General features: G+C 35.1%; 1 protein-coding gene across 5 annotated transcripts in view; it reads left to right on the plus strand.

The window, feature by feature from the left end:
• The window catches only part of Mme (membrane metalloendopeptidase), a 113,263-nt gene that overhangs the window by 79,426 nt on the left and 17,404 nt on the right, over positions 1-16,433 (plus strand). For all 5 annotated transcript variants that reach the window (XM_063249217.1, XM_063249216.1, XM_063249218.1 and 2 more), the window contains 3 exons: positions 834-914; positions 2,262-2,365; positions 13,573-13,631. In XM_063249217.1, coding sequence (XP_063105287.1) covers positions 834-914; positions 2,262-2,365; positions 13,573-13,631 — 244 coding nt within the window. The remainder of the gene's footprint in view (positions 1-833; positions 915-2,261; positions 2,366-13,572; positions 13,632-16,433) is intronic.

The following is a 16,433-nucleotide window of genomic DNA, read 5'->3' on the forward strand; positions in this document are numbered from 1 at the left end:
ATGATCTTCAATTAATTAGATCATTTGAGAACAATAGGATGCAATAATTGAAAAGTGAAACATCTGTGACCAAAATGAGAGAGAAATAAAAAAAATGGAAATAGTATATAGTAAGCAAGTATTGATAATTAATTTTTGGTACCCAAGATCTAACTCATGATCTTGTGCTTACCAGGCAGGCAGTAATAATAACTAAATAATAAAAGTACGTGAAATCATTTTGAAGTAATAAAAGTAAAACTTATAGTAGGCATGAGCCACAGTAAAAAGAAAAACCCTATTTTCCACTTTAAAATATCACTCATTTACCATATAGATAGGTACACTGACTTTGAAGGAAAAATAAAACTGAATATAAAAAGTTCAGAAACTCCAGGAACCAATATTCAGAAAGAGTATTACCACTAAACCTGTGAAAGCCCTTATCTGTTTTCTCTACCAAATCAATGAAGTGGAAAGATAATTATATCTTGCAAGAATGGAAGCTCTAAATATTACCTTCTCTATAAAATTAAATAGAGAAATCCTTCAGAGAGAAAAGTTCATAAAAACACAATGCATGAGAAACAATGACTTTTGTCAGTTTTGATTTCAGTTTTCTTGGGAAAGCTACAGCCAATAAGAGTACAACACTAGAAGCTAAATTTTAAATCTTTTCTTTCTTAATCCCAGGAAAAATCTATTGCAAAAAAAATTCTGATTGAGTGTTGATGGATATTCCTTTTGTAACTCATGTAGAGTGTGTTACTCAACTGCCCATCTTGGGCAAATTATAATGCTTGTGTTTGAAACTTATATAATCATCCTCATCTTCAATATTATGATTTCCACAGGCCTTAGCAATTAAAGAAAGGATAGGCTATCCTGATGACATTGTTTCCAATGATAACAAACTGAATAATGAATACGTTGAGGTAAGTCTCTGTAAAGGCTCTGGCTAATGATATCTGGCCTGGCGGCGGTGTCATTTCTAGCTTCAGGATGCCCAACATTATGTAAACTATCCTAAAACTGTAAGCCTTCTTACACAAAATCTTAATATGGGTGCTACAACGATATTTCTTATTTAGCTTTCTGTCAGCCCTGGATGTATAATGTAGGCAAGGGTCACCTTGTTATCATTAGGGTGTCTATCAGGTAATGGTGGTGGTCACAAAGTCATTAGAGTGAACCATATATCAAATTGAGTGTATGGAAACCATAGAGTGGTTTTCATTTGAAGAATAGTAAGGAAAATCTGATGTCCTTTAAAGAGCACTGGGGAGTAGATATCAAGGTGAGGAACAACAACAGGCCACCCTTGGGCTCCTTGCCATCTCTTTATACAGGTCTGAAAGACCAACCCTCTGGTTTTCTTTCACTTTCCAGTTATTCCCCCCATTGTGGAAACTTGGTCTTGCCTCCTATATTTAAAAAACAAAAGTAAATCTGATATTAGAGAACCACAAAGCTTTATTTATTTTATTCTTCCCTGAGAGTATAACAATTAAAAGAGGAGAATAGACTGATGTCACTGTAGCTCTGGTTTCAGACTCAGCTAACAATTCACTGCTGACTGTGACCACCACCACTCCCTGATACCCTAATGAGAGCAAGGTGACCCTTGCCTACATCCAAGGCTGACAGTGATTTATAACCCGTTGTCTATTAGCCTAACACAGAGATTTCCAAGTCAAAGTGCTCTGTCCTCTTCCCATATGCAGAGAAAATATTTTTCTTTTATGTGAACTTTCTACACCTTGGTAGTCCCAGGGACCCTTACAATAGTCGTGGAGTGGTTAAGAGCAGAGACTGAAACCCAAATCTAATTTCCACCACTCTCATAAACTTGGGCAAGTGACTAAATAGTTTCTTCAGCTTTGAAATGGTGATCATAGTCCTTCGTCCATAGAATTATAGTAAGGGTTACATGAATGTATTTATAATGCTGAGAAGAACACTAGGAACTCCAGTTGGATCTAAATGGGAATGTGCTGTTACACTCATCTGTTATGTGAGGATTAGTACAATATTGTGAGAGGCTGGTCTGACATTTGGTTTCACTTGGCTGGCTAAAAAAAATTTACTGAAGTTGTAATTCAACTAGAATATTACTAACCTACAGTACAGAATGGGGCTAATTAGAATTAAGTCCTTCTTTGGTGTATATTAAATACTGTCTATCCTTATTAACTGATAAAATTTAAGAAGGTATGTTGTTTGCTAAAAGTTTTGAAGATGCTAGCTTTAATGTTTTTCCCAAAATCTTTTATGTAATATAGTTGAACTACAAAGAAGATGAATACTTTGAGAACATAATTCAAAATTTAAAATTCAGCCAAAGTAAGCAACTAAAGAAGCTCCGTGAAAAGGTGGACAAGAATGAGTATGTATATCGTATTTTTTGACGTGTTCTCTCACAAGAGAGCTTTTAGAGAAATATCAAAAAGTACAATGTCTTAAGTAAGAACCTTGGGTCGGTGTTAGAGCTCAGCCACACAGCACCTGTCTGGCAAGTGCAAAATCCTCAGTTCGATTCCTGGTACAAAGAAAAAACTAGAACCTCTAAAATCATCTAGTTATATTATCCTGATAACATGGGTCAGGAAACTAAAGAAAGTTAATTGTTCTTTATTCAGGTGTTCTTTAACCTGTTTCTTTAGTTCCTTCTTATTTCATGGACCGTATTCTTAAGAACACCTTCATTTAAGCAGCCCACAGTTTCAAGTCCACTTTCTGCCTTACCATATACCCAGGATTTTCTTTTGCTGAAATCTCACCTTTTTTGCTTAGCCAGGCATCCACCTAGTTTGTATAACTTTTTTCTTTCTTTCATTTTTTTTTTAACCTGGGATTGAACTCATACCCTCACACTTCCCAGGCAGGCACTTACACCACTGAGCTAAATCCCCTGCCACCATGACCCCATATAACATTTTCTTATCTCTGAAGTTGCCAAACAAGAAATACCAGGAAGCAGTCTTACAAGTAGTGTTTAAATGCTCTTAATCTTTGCTTACCAATGACATCAGGGCTTCACATTAACTATTAGTGTAGTATCTACTTGTCAGTTGCTTGGATACATCTAACACATTTGTCAACTGTATGGTGTGCACTTTAATCTGTAGTAGTGCTGATGCTTTTCTCGTATGCTTCTAGCCCTTGGAGAACAGGTGTTATGCATTTTGACTTTAACTCCTCAGACGCCAACATGCAGAAAGTTAAGTTCTGTTCAGTTAAAACAGAATTAATGAATGAGTGAACAAATGAAAACCAAATATACTAATTTGATTTTGGTATTAACATGACACATTGGCAGAGAGATGCTGGAATTATTCGTGCACTTGTCCATTGTTTCATTCATCCATCATTTTTTTCACTTGCTTATTTGATTTCTATGCTGCAATACTAAGTCATTAAGCCCTGGGAAAACTAGAAGTAAACAACAGCCGAAGGAGTCAAGACATAATGTTGTAAACGATGCAGCAAAGTGAAAAATGTGCCAAGAAAGGTATAGGGTACAACATGCAGTGGGACTGGTTAGTGACAAGTAAATCAAGTACAGTTTGGACGAACTTACTAGTTTAGTTGTCAGTACATTGCAGTTCTTACTCAACTTTTGAACTCCTGCAGCACTGAGAGTCCTGAAAAACAGGCTGGCTTACTGGCTTCTGGATTTATATTACAGTAAATGTTGCATTTTCTAGGGCTGCTAATATCAATGCATTTTTAGTGTCTGGGAAAGAACCTTTGTTCTTTGAGTGTAGACATATGTGGTTAATGGCATGATCAAGTTATCAAATCCTGTCTCTAGAAATCCACAAAAAGTTATAAAGAATCTACTGAGTAAATTTATCATCCAAGATATTTCTTACATCTGAATATTACATGTATGCATATATATAAACATCTACAAACAAATATGGCTAGATAGTTTTCCTGAAATGACTTTTAGTCTTTTCAAATGACTTGCACACATAAGACATAGAAAAAACATTATTATTTTAATGATCAATGTTAAGCTAGCATCTGGTGTTTTCTCTTCTAAGGTTAATACAGTCTCAGTTTTATGATCATATTGTAATTTTGTTTACATTGTTCATTCCATGTCCTTATCCATGCTGATTGTTTTCTAAGTCCTCTCTTCAGGATAGATAGTCAAAAGCCAAAATGGGTACATTTTAATGAAAGGTTGGTTAATCACGTGAATTCTTCAGTAGTACATTCTGGGTCCTTTCCATCACCTTCTCAAAGTCACAGCTGTATTACGGCTTCTCAGGTCTTCTGTACAACGCAGTGCTGGCTTTTGTTCTTTCCCCACACTCTATGTCTGTACTAAATGCAAAGGTTAAAAAAGCTCGCTGCATATTGGAATCTCTTGGGCAGAACACATTTCGCAGCGAGAAATGTGATGTATTTGCTCTTTGACTGGCACCCAGTTTCCTGTATAAGTACATACCAGTCTCCAAGTGGGAATCTCAGAATTCATGTTAGTTCCTTTTCGTGTCATTTTCTTCAGAACAGTCAGAAACACTTCAACAATGTTTGCATCAAATAGGACTGAGCTTACAGAATACAGTGTAATACAATTCCTCTTATTTTATTGTGGTTTCTTGCAGTGAATATGTCTGACTTATTTTGCACCTGCTTAATAGTAATGAAAACCGGATGGGTTTTTTTTTTCCTTTTTTTATGTGGCATCAGGTTTAAGTTCTCATTCTGTATATTGAAACAAATAATACCTGTTGTTTCTAATTTGTCTACATAGCCTGCAGCTACATTTCAGAGAATCAAGTTTTTAAATATCTTTAGTCCCAAGATCTTATAGGAACAATGCATGCCCATACCCAAAATTGAAGGGATAGAGTTGGTATTAACTCCTATAGAATTGTATTGGAATGCACTTTAGAGAAATAATGATACACTGAATTTTCAAGGTACCAACTGAATTAGCCAATAGTAAACTTCTAGATATTTTCTTTATACATTCTCTCTGGACAAACTCATAGTTTCTTGATAAATCCTACAATTATTATCACAAATAAATATTTACATCTGACCCACATTCATCTGCTGAGTTCTGGACCTAAATGTCTATCTGATTATTAAGTACCATATGTCTCAGTGATCATACAGTGTTTATCACTTAGGCAAAAGCCAGTGATGTTTTCTCCCTCTATCTGCCTGTTTGCTAAAAACCTCATCTTATTACTGCCAAGACAAAACCAGAGAATCATCTTAATTATCCTATACTGATCTCTTCCATCTACATTAACATCTAACTCAAGCCTCTATCCAAAGAAAAGGTCTACGTCTACTAGCTACTCGGTAAACAGCTCATTGCAGGGGAGGGAAGCATCTCCACCCCATCGTCCACAGCACCATTTCCTTGGTTGAGACATTTCTCATTGATCACCAGAGCTATTCACACACCTTCAGTTCATCCTCACTCTCTGTCCCAGAGATAATTTTGAAAGCACAGACTGGGTCACATTGTTTCCTGATGAAAACCTCTCAATGGATCCCTGTGGCCTACTTCACGAAGAGCAAACCTTTTAAAAAGAAATCCCAGTCTCTGTAGCTCTCATTATCTCTCCAGTATTCCATCAGATGTACTCTTCCTGCTACCATCATCCAAAGCTCTAGCCATCCAAACCACCTCCAAATCATTCCTCCATCCTTCTCCTTTCTTTTTCTCACCTTAGACAACCATTTTCCCCTTCTTCATCTAACACAAAGCTCCACATTTTCCTTTGTAATGTAAATTCCGATCTAAATTTACCTCTTTACTCATAGGTCCCTGTACCTGAATTACACCTCACACATTTTCACAGAAGTACCAAAATTTTTTATTAGTGGACAAATCATTGTTGAAAAAAGAAACTCTGTTTTGTGTCACTAGAGATTGAACGCCCATGAGCAGAATGCAGGCCCTTCATAAATGTCCATGGGGTAAATAATGGTAACATGGTCAGTTTGTAAAAATGCCAATAAAGTTAACTTGGGTGCCGCGGTAATAATGCTATATCCAGGCATTTTCCCACCATGGTTAGTAAAGTTATACAGCACCATCATTACTGCTATCTGTTTAACAAATTCAAAAAACTGAAGGGATTAGAAAATCATGTGATACATCCAAATTAACTATTTAGCTAAAGAGTCTGCCTTGCATCTTACGAGCAGCTGGTACGAAAGACAGGGACTTCAGTTTTTAAAGTTTATATGTCTTCTGAGTTCTTAGCATATTTTTCAAGAGTTATCTCAAGTATTGTGTCTTCTAGGAATTTGATGCCAGTTGGTAAAGAATTTCAAGCATGTCAGGTTGTCAGATAAAAATAGTGCTGAATTAGAAATATAGTAAAATCCACTGGCAAAATTACTTAGTAATATATATAAAATTATTTACTTACAGTAACATGATTATTCCCTTAAGAGTTTATGGAGCAAATATAAAGCTCTTCGTTCCAGAACAAAATAAAATGAATCGTTTTCATTGTGTTTGGACTTGATTTTCTAGTAGTTTCTCAGGACAGACCTTCCTGTGGTAAAGTTACCACTTTACCAAATGCCAGTATTTGTGAGTCATTACTGTCTAACCTGGAGTTATTTCTCCTAAACTACAAGGGTTTTTTTTTTTTTATTGCTCTATCTTTCCTGCTGTTATGCATTAAAATAAAACCACACCAAGAGAGACAGAATACAACTGAGTAAATATTTATTAAACAGCTACCATGTGCCAAAGCCTGGTGCTAAACACAGTGGAGTAGAATCTACAGGTAGTAAAACTGAAATCCAAGGAGCCAAGAAAACACTAGTTTTATTGGGTGTTATTAGAAGGAAACAAAGTGATAACATAGCAGTTTCTTTAAATACCACAGTTAAGCCTTCATTCTAAAAACATTTTCTGGAAATGTGATGTCATCATTTAATTTGATAATGAGGTGCTAAGCATCGTGATGCATTCAAGAGGCTGGGCAGGAAGGTCACCATGAGTTTGAGGCCAGCCTGGGCTATGTAGTATGTTCAAGGCCAGCTTAAACTACATAGCAAGACTCTGTCTAAAATTTTTTAAAAATTGAGATGAACAGAGAATCCCCTAAAACCAAAACCAAAAATAGTTGATTCATGTCTTCTTAGTTGCTTTAATCCTGATGTATCTTCTAATCTGAGGTACCTGAGTGATGGCAAACCTCAGAAAGTGTGGAATTGTTGGTTCTGGAACCCAAGAACTTTGGCTCTGTGGGTCTTCCTGAAAGGTCAGCAGCACCAAAACTGGCAAGGCAGTTGGTACCCTGGGAAACGAAACCATAGCTTTGCCCTGTGATGAGTCACCAGGACTCTTTTAGTGTCCCTGCTCTGTCCTTACCACTGCTAGCCTGTGCTGCACTGCATAATGTGTTGAAGGCTCTTTCTAGCCCTAAAGTCTAAGATCTTTGCTATGAAATTTTGATAACAGTGACAACATTTTCACCTTGCCTTCTTTGAGTGACCCAAGAAGAAAAGGGTGGATTCCTGAGAGGCAGGAAAGTGCCTCACTTTCCTGTCTGCTTGATACCCTTCACCTGTGTTTCTAGAAACACTTTCTGATGAATCACTGCATCATTCAACTTGGATAAAATAAAAATAGTCAGGCAGGACTAGGAAAACTGGTGCCACAGAGTAGAGAATAGATAGAATCTGTCCTGGGTGAGTATACAGAGCTCTGGAGACTTGGGATAGAAATCAGTCTCCACAAATGTAAAATGCAAAGAAATATTTAAAAGATTATCTAACTCAGGCTCCACCAGTAAAGTCAAATAAAACTTAGATAAACTACATTGGACAACTCACCTGTTTCCCATGGCAGTAGCTGGCATGGCCGGCTTGTGTTCTGCACATGCTGTAATAGATTGAAACTTTAGATTTGATTCTTTTATATTCTCATTAAGCCAGCAGAGCTTTTGCAGTGTGTTCCCGGTCTGTAAGCAAAACATTTTAAGTGTAAAAACAGTTCTGCTTTTTAATTAGCACCCAGGAAAGACTTTTGGTCTGTTTTGTTTTCAGCGTGGATAGATGATACAGAGAGAGAAGCTGAATAATTTAAGGGTGGTAGTTTGAGGTAGGTTCTTTTTTTTTTTTTTAATTGTAAGGCCTTTTCATCCACAAACAACATAATCAAAAGGTTCTAACATTCCATTTGCATGAGAGGATTTCCGCAAGAATTCTGGTACTTTCATTGTAGTTAATCTCTTGGGTGGACCATGCTCAAGTGGCTCATAAGTCCATTTGCCACTGCCTTCTTTGGTCCACTGGACAGCAGTGCCCATCATTCTCTGGGTCTCAGATGAGCTGAGTCAGCCCTCAGAGACACAGAGGACTCATCAGTATGTTTCCAGCAATGTCCTAAACATTGGGGATTTAGTTATGAACAATCTGTGGGACATGTCTGCCTTCATGGGATTTTCACGTAAGGAGATAGTCAGGCCATCGCCTCTTGGCAAGTTAAGCAAGTGTTATAAACTATATGGCTGGAAGACATTTTAATTCTTTCTTACAAGTTCCCAGAGTTACTTTGAATCAAGAGAAGTCACAAAAAGAAAATTTTGATTGAAGTGGTCCAACCCTATGTGTCTGAAATTGGAAATTTCTCTGTATTTGAATTTGCACTTTGGTGTGTGTGTATGCATGTGTGTGTACACATATATAAAGTTCTCAAAGGCTAAAATGATTGTGCCTTGTTTCCAGATTTAGAATTGCACGAAAGTAGCTAATGATGTCTAGGAAAAAGTCAGAGTAGGGAATTTCTACTACTTTTCATTGAAAGAGAAGTAGATATTCTCTTTCTGTCAGAAGGAGGGTACTGGAAAGAGCATGCTCTGTAAATCAGGGTGCAGTCATAGAGGCCATGAGAAGTTGAGGGAAAAGGGCTGACTAAAGTAGATTCAACTGTACCACTTACTAAAGTTGTGTGACTGAAGATAACCTCTGAGGCTTGATTTTGCTTTGTAAATGAGTTTTATTTCCTTGGTATGTAAACAATGGTATGATTGTTATGCTGTGTGTTTTATAATGTGCCTGGTCATGATGAATCTTCTGATGCTACGTCAGGGTAGTGTAGAAACCAGTATTCTAAACTTGTTAAACAAGGGTGATACTGAGTACAAAATAGTAATTAGAAATTATTATCCTTATTTTTAAAGAGATTTATAAGATAATGGTATAAATGATTTTAATAAAGGTTTGTGTATGCTGCATATCAAGATTAATATGGGGAATTTTACAGGAAGATGGACAGGTTATCTTAGTTACTTTCTCTTGCTGGGACAAAATACCAGACCACGACTAGTTAAAGAAGGAAAGGTTTATTACACCTCATCTCATTGTAGAGGTTTCAGTCTGTAGTTGGCTGGCTCCAAGGCAGATCAGTACAGGATAGGCCATGGCAGAGGGGAAGCAGTCTATGATGTGGCAGGTAAGAAGCTGTGATTCTGCTTTTTCTTTTTATTCCATTCAGACTACAAGCTTATTAGTTGGTGCCACCCATTCGCAAAGGTGGGCCTTTCCATTGTCCATACTTTGAACTATGATAAAACAATCAATGGAGTAATTCAGTTAGCACATCCATAACCCAGTATCACACACTCATGGTCTAACCAACCTCCCAGAAGTCCCACCTATGAGTGCATGAGGTTTTGTGGGGAAAACCTTACACAAGCCCTCTTGGTCTTTCATTTAAATGTTCTTTCTCCAGTTATATCCCTGTATTTATATCATAGTTTAGAAACCACGATGTGCCTCAATTTCTATAGCTGCATGTGGGATTATCATCTATAATATAAGAGTTATTTGAAAGATGAATGAAAGCATATAGAAAACATGAAATATTGATGGTTGGATATGAATAAGTGGAAAATGTTATGGTGATTATTTTGACTACGAGATGAGAATTCTCCATTCCACCCAGGGATACCTGAAGAAGCTATAGAAAATCTGTTGAATTGCTGATTTCAGAAGAGTTGCTTTGAGACTACTAGATGCTAAGAAATGGAACTAGCAAAGGAAAAGCATTAACTTTTTAAGTTTCAGAGTTGCACAAGTATGAAAGAGACATTTTATTCCAACTGCTTTTTGCAATCCAATGGGTTTATTACATCCACAGTGTACAAAATCTAACTGTATCTGCTTTTCTTCTCTGCTATAAAAATGATGTTCATGTGCTTTCATTTCATCACTATTCAACTTATTCAGAGTAATAAGAAATAGAAGAGAAACACCTGGTCACTCTCTTAAGTATATTCAAGTTATATTTTCCACCTACATTGTTAGTTCTGGCTTTGAGGACCAAGTAGTTTGTAGTGACCCTTTTGTGTTCTCCTGCAGAATAACCCCAAACAAGAATAAACTTGACAAGTTACAGCACAGAAATTAAAAATAAAGTATTTTACTTTCTGAGGGCTTACATTCACTGGCCCTCACCTCACACGCATATCCACACTCACGCACATACAGATTCTTGCACACAGGAGGAGAAATGGGACGATATTTGCTCCTTCTCTGTGGAAGCTATTGGTTTGTGACCTTCACACTTTAAGGATATCTTCTGGTAACCTACACTATCAGTTATTTCTGGAGCATAACAGCATCTTTTTTTTTTTTCTTCTTTGTGCTTGTTTTCTGTGAGCTGCTGTCTTCAGGGTCAAATTTGTCTTTATTTCATAAATGGAAGATACTCTTAAGAGAACTTAAAGAGTTTTTAATGATATCAGTGTTTAATTTGAAAAATATTTTCTTTGCTACTAATTTAGTTTTTGTATTAAGATAGTACTTCAAGTTCTGCACATTTCCAGGAAAAAAATGCCACATACCTTTGAGTCTGGATAATTCCCCAGTGTGGTCCGAGGATACATCATGAAAGATCTCACAAAATACACTCGTGCTGCGTAAACTGAATACCAGAATTCTAAGAGTGCTCTATGATCGTAAATAGTTACCTGAAAGTGTAGTTTTCCTGAAAGTATAATTCACAATTGACATTTTAATATGTAAAATTGTCCCTGCTGGAAAGTCATAAACATTCATCAAACTGCAGTCTTAAGCTTCTCAAAGTAATGTAAGAAAAGAGCAGAAAAGCTCTAAAACAAAAATACGACTTTTTTTTTTTTTTACAAAAGTAATAAACACAAGATGGATAAAGTAAAACTTCATTTCTCTATGTTTTAGTTTTGAGGTCAGTTCTTGTCCCGAGGAATTAATTTCATGTACAGGGGTGCCTCAGTTCACAAATGCTTTTTGTTTGCAGAGTTTGGTTTACCAATGGAAGCACTTGGCAAACTTTTGTTTTTGTTTGCAAATTCTGCATTGGTGACAAGCACGTCCATCTTTCTCACACAAACAGGAGTGTCTGTCTTTCCCAAAATCATAGAACAAATTAAGTTTATGAACTGAGGTATCTCTGTATCTGATTCCTCTCTTCTGCAATAACATTTAATTTAAAAATAATTTGAATAGGCAATTTTCCTATTGCATTACCAGAGTTTTTCACCAATTCAGTGCCAATTTGCAAGTATTATTTGTAATTACCATCAAAACTCATGCAGAGTTCACTGTCACTAAATCAGTAGTTCATAAGTGAGAAACTGAACCCTAAACCCACTGAGATCTGGTAAAATGTTAAACAAACTTTTACAGCAATTTTAGTAAATATGAACTATTTGTGTATAAAGTTTGTTGCCATAATTGCTATCAAAGTGTTGTGAACACATCAGCAATACCACTTAAACTCACACAGGCAACAGTATTTCTTCAGGGGTACTTTAAGCCCATTTTCCATTTTGATTCTTTTCCCACATTCTTGGAACCATATCTGGATCTGTGTCACAGTGCTTGGTGTGAATGTTTATAGTCTTTCTAATCATGATTTTTTATATTAACCTTTTCCTTTATAATATTCATTGTCACAAAAATAAAATCCTCTTATTCATTATAATTTTGAACTCTCAATTTAGTCTAACATCCCTGCATTTACAAATATTGTACATATTTTCCTTGTTAGTCACCACACATTGTGTGGGAAGCAAGTGGAGTTTAATTAAAATAAATAAAATTATGATCTCATAATCTCGACATCCAGGAAATATTGATATCTTGGCTGCGATGATATTAGGGAAGACTGATAATAATCATTCATTCCACCCTGTTTTTAAAAAACATGCTTTTCTGTACTAAAAACAACGGCAGTAAGGCAAAAACACAGATCAACCATTCTTCCTCTCCAAGCTTGTTATCTTCCTAAAGAAAAGTTCACAGACTTCATAACTGGATTTTAAATTTTTCCACATCCTTTACATAAAAATTTTTAATCATTTTATTGGAGACAAAATACATAGAGTTTATCAGTCAGTTTTCAAGTCTTCAGCCTCTAACAGGCATTTTTAAGAGATCAAAAGAGTGCTTACATCTGCCATTCACAGTAGTTACTGACATTGCAACTAACGTGTTGCCTTGGATGGCTGACTTTGCACTGCTTACCTGGCAAAACCGTTTCTAGAAACAGTCTTCATTTACCCTCTTTGTACTTATTATGTGGTTTTCTGTGAAAAGGATAATAACTGTCTCATTAATTTGGGCCCTGAAAGTGGAATATAGCTACAATGAAAACATTAGATAATATATTATTGTCTTAGGTGCATATGTATGTGCTGACATTTAAGAAATTGTCTGAAAAAGTGTCCACTTTCACTGAGTATATACATTATAGTCTATTAAGATGAGAATATTATTCCTGTTGCACAGAAGTAGTTAGCATATGATTATGGATATGCTACTTTTATAATAGCTAAGCACAAAAGTATGAGAAAAATAGCTCCTACACTTCAGTCAGATTATCATTGGTGAATTACTTTTTTTCATTTTTTCATATGTATCTTTCTCATCTCAAATAAACTATACCCTTTTACAGTCAGGGACTATAATTTATAAAGTCTTTAAATTCTCTACAGTGCCAAATTCTTTGTAGACAAAGAAACAAAGTCTCTGTAAGACTAGCTGGATTTTACTTTAGAGTCATATAAAAATATACTTTTTATCAATTAGGATGTTGCATTTTTAAAAAATAGTTTTACAAAGTAACAATTAAAGGCATGTTGCTCCAGGATACTTGCCTGAGTTATATTTTTTACCCAAAGATGACACTCTGTAAACTAGAAAATACAAAGTTTTTAAAGATACTTGAAAGTGAAGCTTTAATGACAGTCTTTTTAATATTTTGTCAACTGCTCCAGAATTATTGATATAGTTATTTAGTTAAGAACATAAAGCAAAACACATTTTAATATGGTCTTAACTCATTACAGTTTCTGAAGAGATTGACTATTATAAGTTTTGCATTGTAAGATGCCTCTATAAAACTAATGCAAATGAAATAACAAATTTTGGACCAATATATATATTCAGTTTTCAAAAAATGGAAATAATTTTAGATGACCTTTCACCAGTAAGCTATTTTTAATTTGTTAACCATGTTTCAAATGAAAAGTTAACATCCACGTAGGAATAGTAATACTTTGATTAAATCAAATGATGTATTTTTTTAATATGGTTTTATGCTTCTCCTAGGTGGATAAGTGGAGCGGCTGTAGTTAATGCATTTTATTCTTCAGGCAGAAATCAGATAGGTAAGCTATATTGATTAAATAATTCTCTAATATTTCTCTATTGTTCCCAACACATAATGTATAGTATGACCAATATATATATATATATATATATATATATATATATATATAATTTATATATATTATAATAGCAAACAAAACTTGAGCTGAGGCTGTGTTACTGACTTATTAAATATACATCTTGTACATGTTTTTACTATAGTGGGAATATTTTAATTAGCACAAATTGTATTAGATAGTTTTGTTTCTTTTACAACATTCTCATTTATAGTGAAAATGGTTCATCTTATTTCTACGTAGTTTATTTCTAATTACTTTTAAAAGTCTTTTTTCATATATTTCTGTGAAATACTATTACTTTCAGACTCATTAAGCATCAGCATTTTAAAGTGGTTCAAGCTTCTAAGAGCCAAAGTTTTGTAAATCCAAATCTCCTGGTAGTTATGTATGCAGACTGATAGAGCGGTCCCATTTTATAACATCTTCAACCCAAAATCCCACCACGGAATTCAGAAATTTAAAAACTCAATTGCATTAGGTTAAATTGTGAGAAATTATATTTACTTAATCAGTCTGGATTTAAAAAGCAAGAATGTACATTCACTAACAATGACATCTCAGAGATATACATAAGATCAATATATAAGTGATAAAAGGAGTAACTGAATTACTTCTTATGACAAAGATTTATGTATTTCTTTTATGGATTAGGTGTGGGTATCTTTAAACTCACTTTTGTTATATATCAAACCTCTATTTTCAAAGGATTTTTGGTCAATAACAATATCCCACTGATTCAGTACTGCCAGAGGTATGCTGAATGTACAGTAGACAGAATCCCACCAGCGCTCAGTCTCCACTTTATTTTTAAGTGTGGTCCAGAATCAAGAGGGATGGTAGATTAAATGGCTCATTTTTATCTCAGGGTCTCATCTTTTTTAAAATTCTGTCATTAGTTTGCCTAGAAATTATGAAATTCTTTCAGGATATTTATCATTGATTAAAAAACAAACTTTTATGTATATTTTTATTTTAAAGCTTGCCCTTTCTTCTTTGCTTTTAAGCCTAAAAAGAGATGTATTAAGAAGTTGTTTACATTTTCTTCTAATATTTTCATGGTTTCCATTTTTTGGAGTAAAATTTTCATAAATCCAGAATTTACTTTGATATACATGACAGGAAAATGAATTATGTAGAGTAATCAAAAATGTTACCTTTATATCACATAAGTAAGAGATGTACACCTACATTAAAATCAGTCAGCTCAAAGTCTAAGCTAACACATTTTCCAGACAGAGAATATCTAAACTCAGACAAAATCTGCTTAATGATCACCTTTTCAAAACTCAGACATCAGTTCCATGTTATGTATTTCCAGAAAACAATGACACTTTTTTCCTTAGAAATGCTTTTGTGTTTGGAATATCTTCACTTTGAAGATCTCTCTTTAAAAAAAAAATGATTCTGGGAATTGAACTCAAAGCTTGATGCATGCTAACCACACATTCTATCTCTGAGACATAACCTCAGCCCTTCGAGACCTTCGTTTAATGTTCAGTAATTCTGTAATTATAAAATCCAGTTCATTCTATTCTGAAACCCAGTCATCATAACTAAACATGAGTGTAGTCCCTGAGCAAAGTAGGGGAATAGTCCCTTATTTTTATATCAGGAAAGACTAAGAATGTACCTTCATTTTAGTCCAACTCAGGGAGGACCCTGGATCCTGTCAGACAGTGCTAATTCATCCTCAATGAAAAGGGGCAGGGAGATTTTTATGGACCAGTATAGCATGTTCCTATCTTCAGCCCTTCCCCAGGGACTCTAAAAACAGGAGCATGCACCGCAGCCTGGGAGTACATACCTGTAATTCCTGCGTTTTGGGAGCCTTGATTTTAGAGAGCTGCAAGTTCATATCCTACATGGACAACTAGCAAGACACTGTCTCAAGAATTATAGGTAGATAGACAGACTGACAGACAAGAGGACTGCATTAGTGTTAAAGCTCCTCTGGGTTTGATCTTCAGTAAAACATACACAGGACAGGAACTTGCATGATTCTTAATTGTGACAAGTCCTTGGAGGTTCAGAATTGATTCACATAAGAGATTTTCTGATCAAAGAGGAGCTAGAAATGTTCTCATTTGAATTTAAATACAGAAAACAGGGCCAGGGATTAAACTCAGTGGTAAAAGTGCCTGCCTGGCAAGCACGAGGTCATGAGTTCGATCCTTGGTACCAAAAAAAAAAAAAACAAAAACTTTGTCCTTAAATACAGAAAATAGTAAAAATGGTCTACCACTTAACAAAATGGACAGTTACATTCTGAATCAAGAATTGGCAATAATTCACATTCTTAATATATAAGAAACACATTTTAAGGTAAACTCAGCAGATGAAAATATGAAATAAAAAGCTTGCTAACCTCTTTTGTGTTTGTCTGCTGATAACAGCAGTTCAGAGGAGGGTAAATGTTATGCAAGACAAGTTTCTGAAATGTGCACTTTGTTTCTTTGAGAACTATTTCAATATTCAAAGTGGGGTTTGTCTTAACTAAAACTAACCACGTATTCAGATCATCTTTCTCCTTGATAGAAATATGTGTGTTTATGTCTTACGTGCACACGTGTATTTGTGTGTGTGCATGTGTATCTTGGAAATAAAGGGAAGCTATCATCCAGTATCTCATGAAGGGCCTAGAAATAGAAAATGAGATCCAGTACATGAATATATATTTGTCAGCGACATTATCTTACGAGGTTTGGTATGAGGCCCATTATGAAATTTGAGTTAATAAAGAAA

This window comes from Cavia porcellus, unplaced genomic scaffold, assembly GCF_034190915.1.
Source record: "Cavia porcellus strain 051 isolate PalLab524CR breed Dunkin Hartley unplaced genomic scaffold, mCavPor4.1 scaffold_5, whole genome shotgun sequence".
Lineage (NCBI taxonomy): Eukaryota > Metazoa > Chordata > Mammalia > Rodentia > Caviidae > Cavia > Cavia porcellus.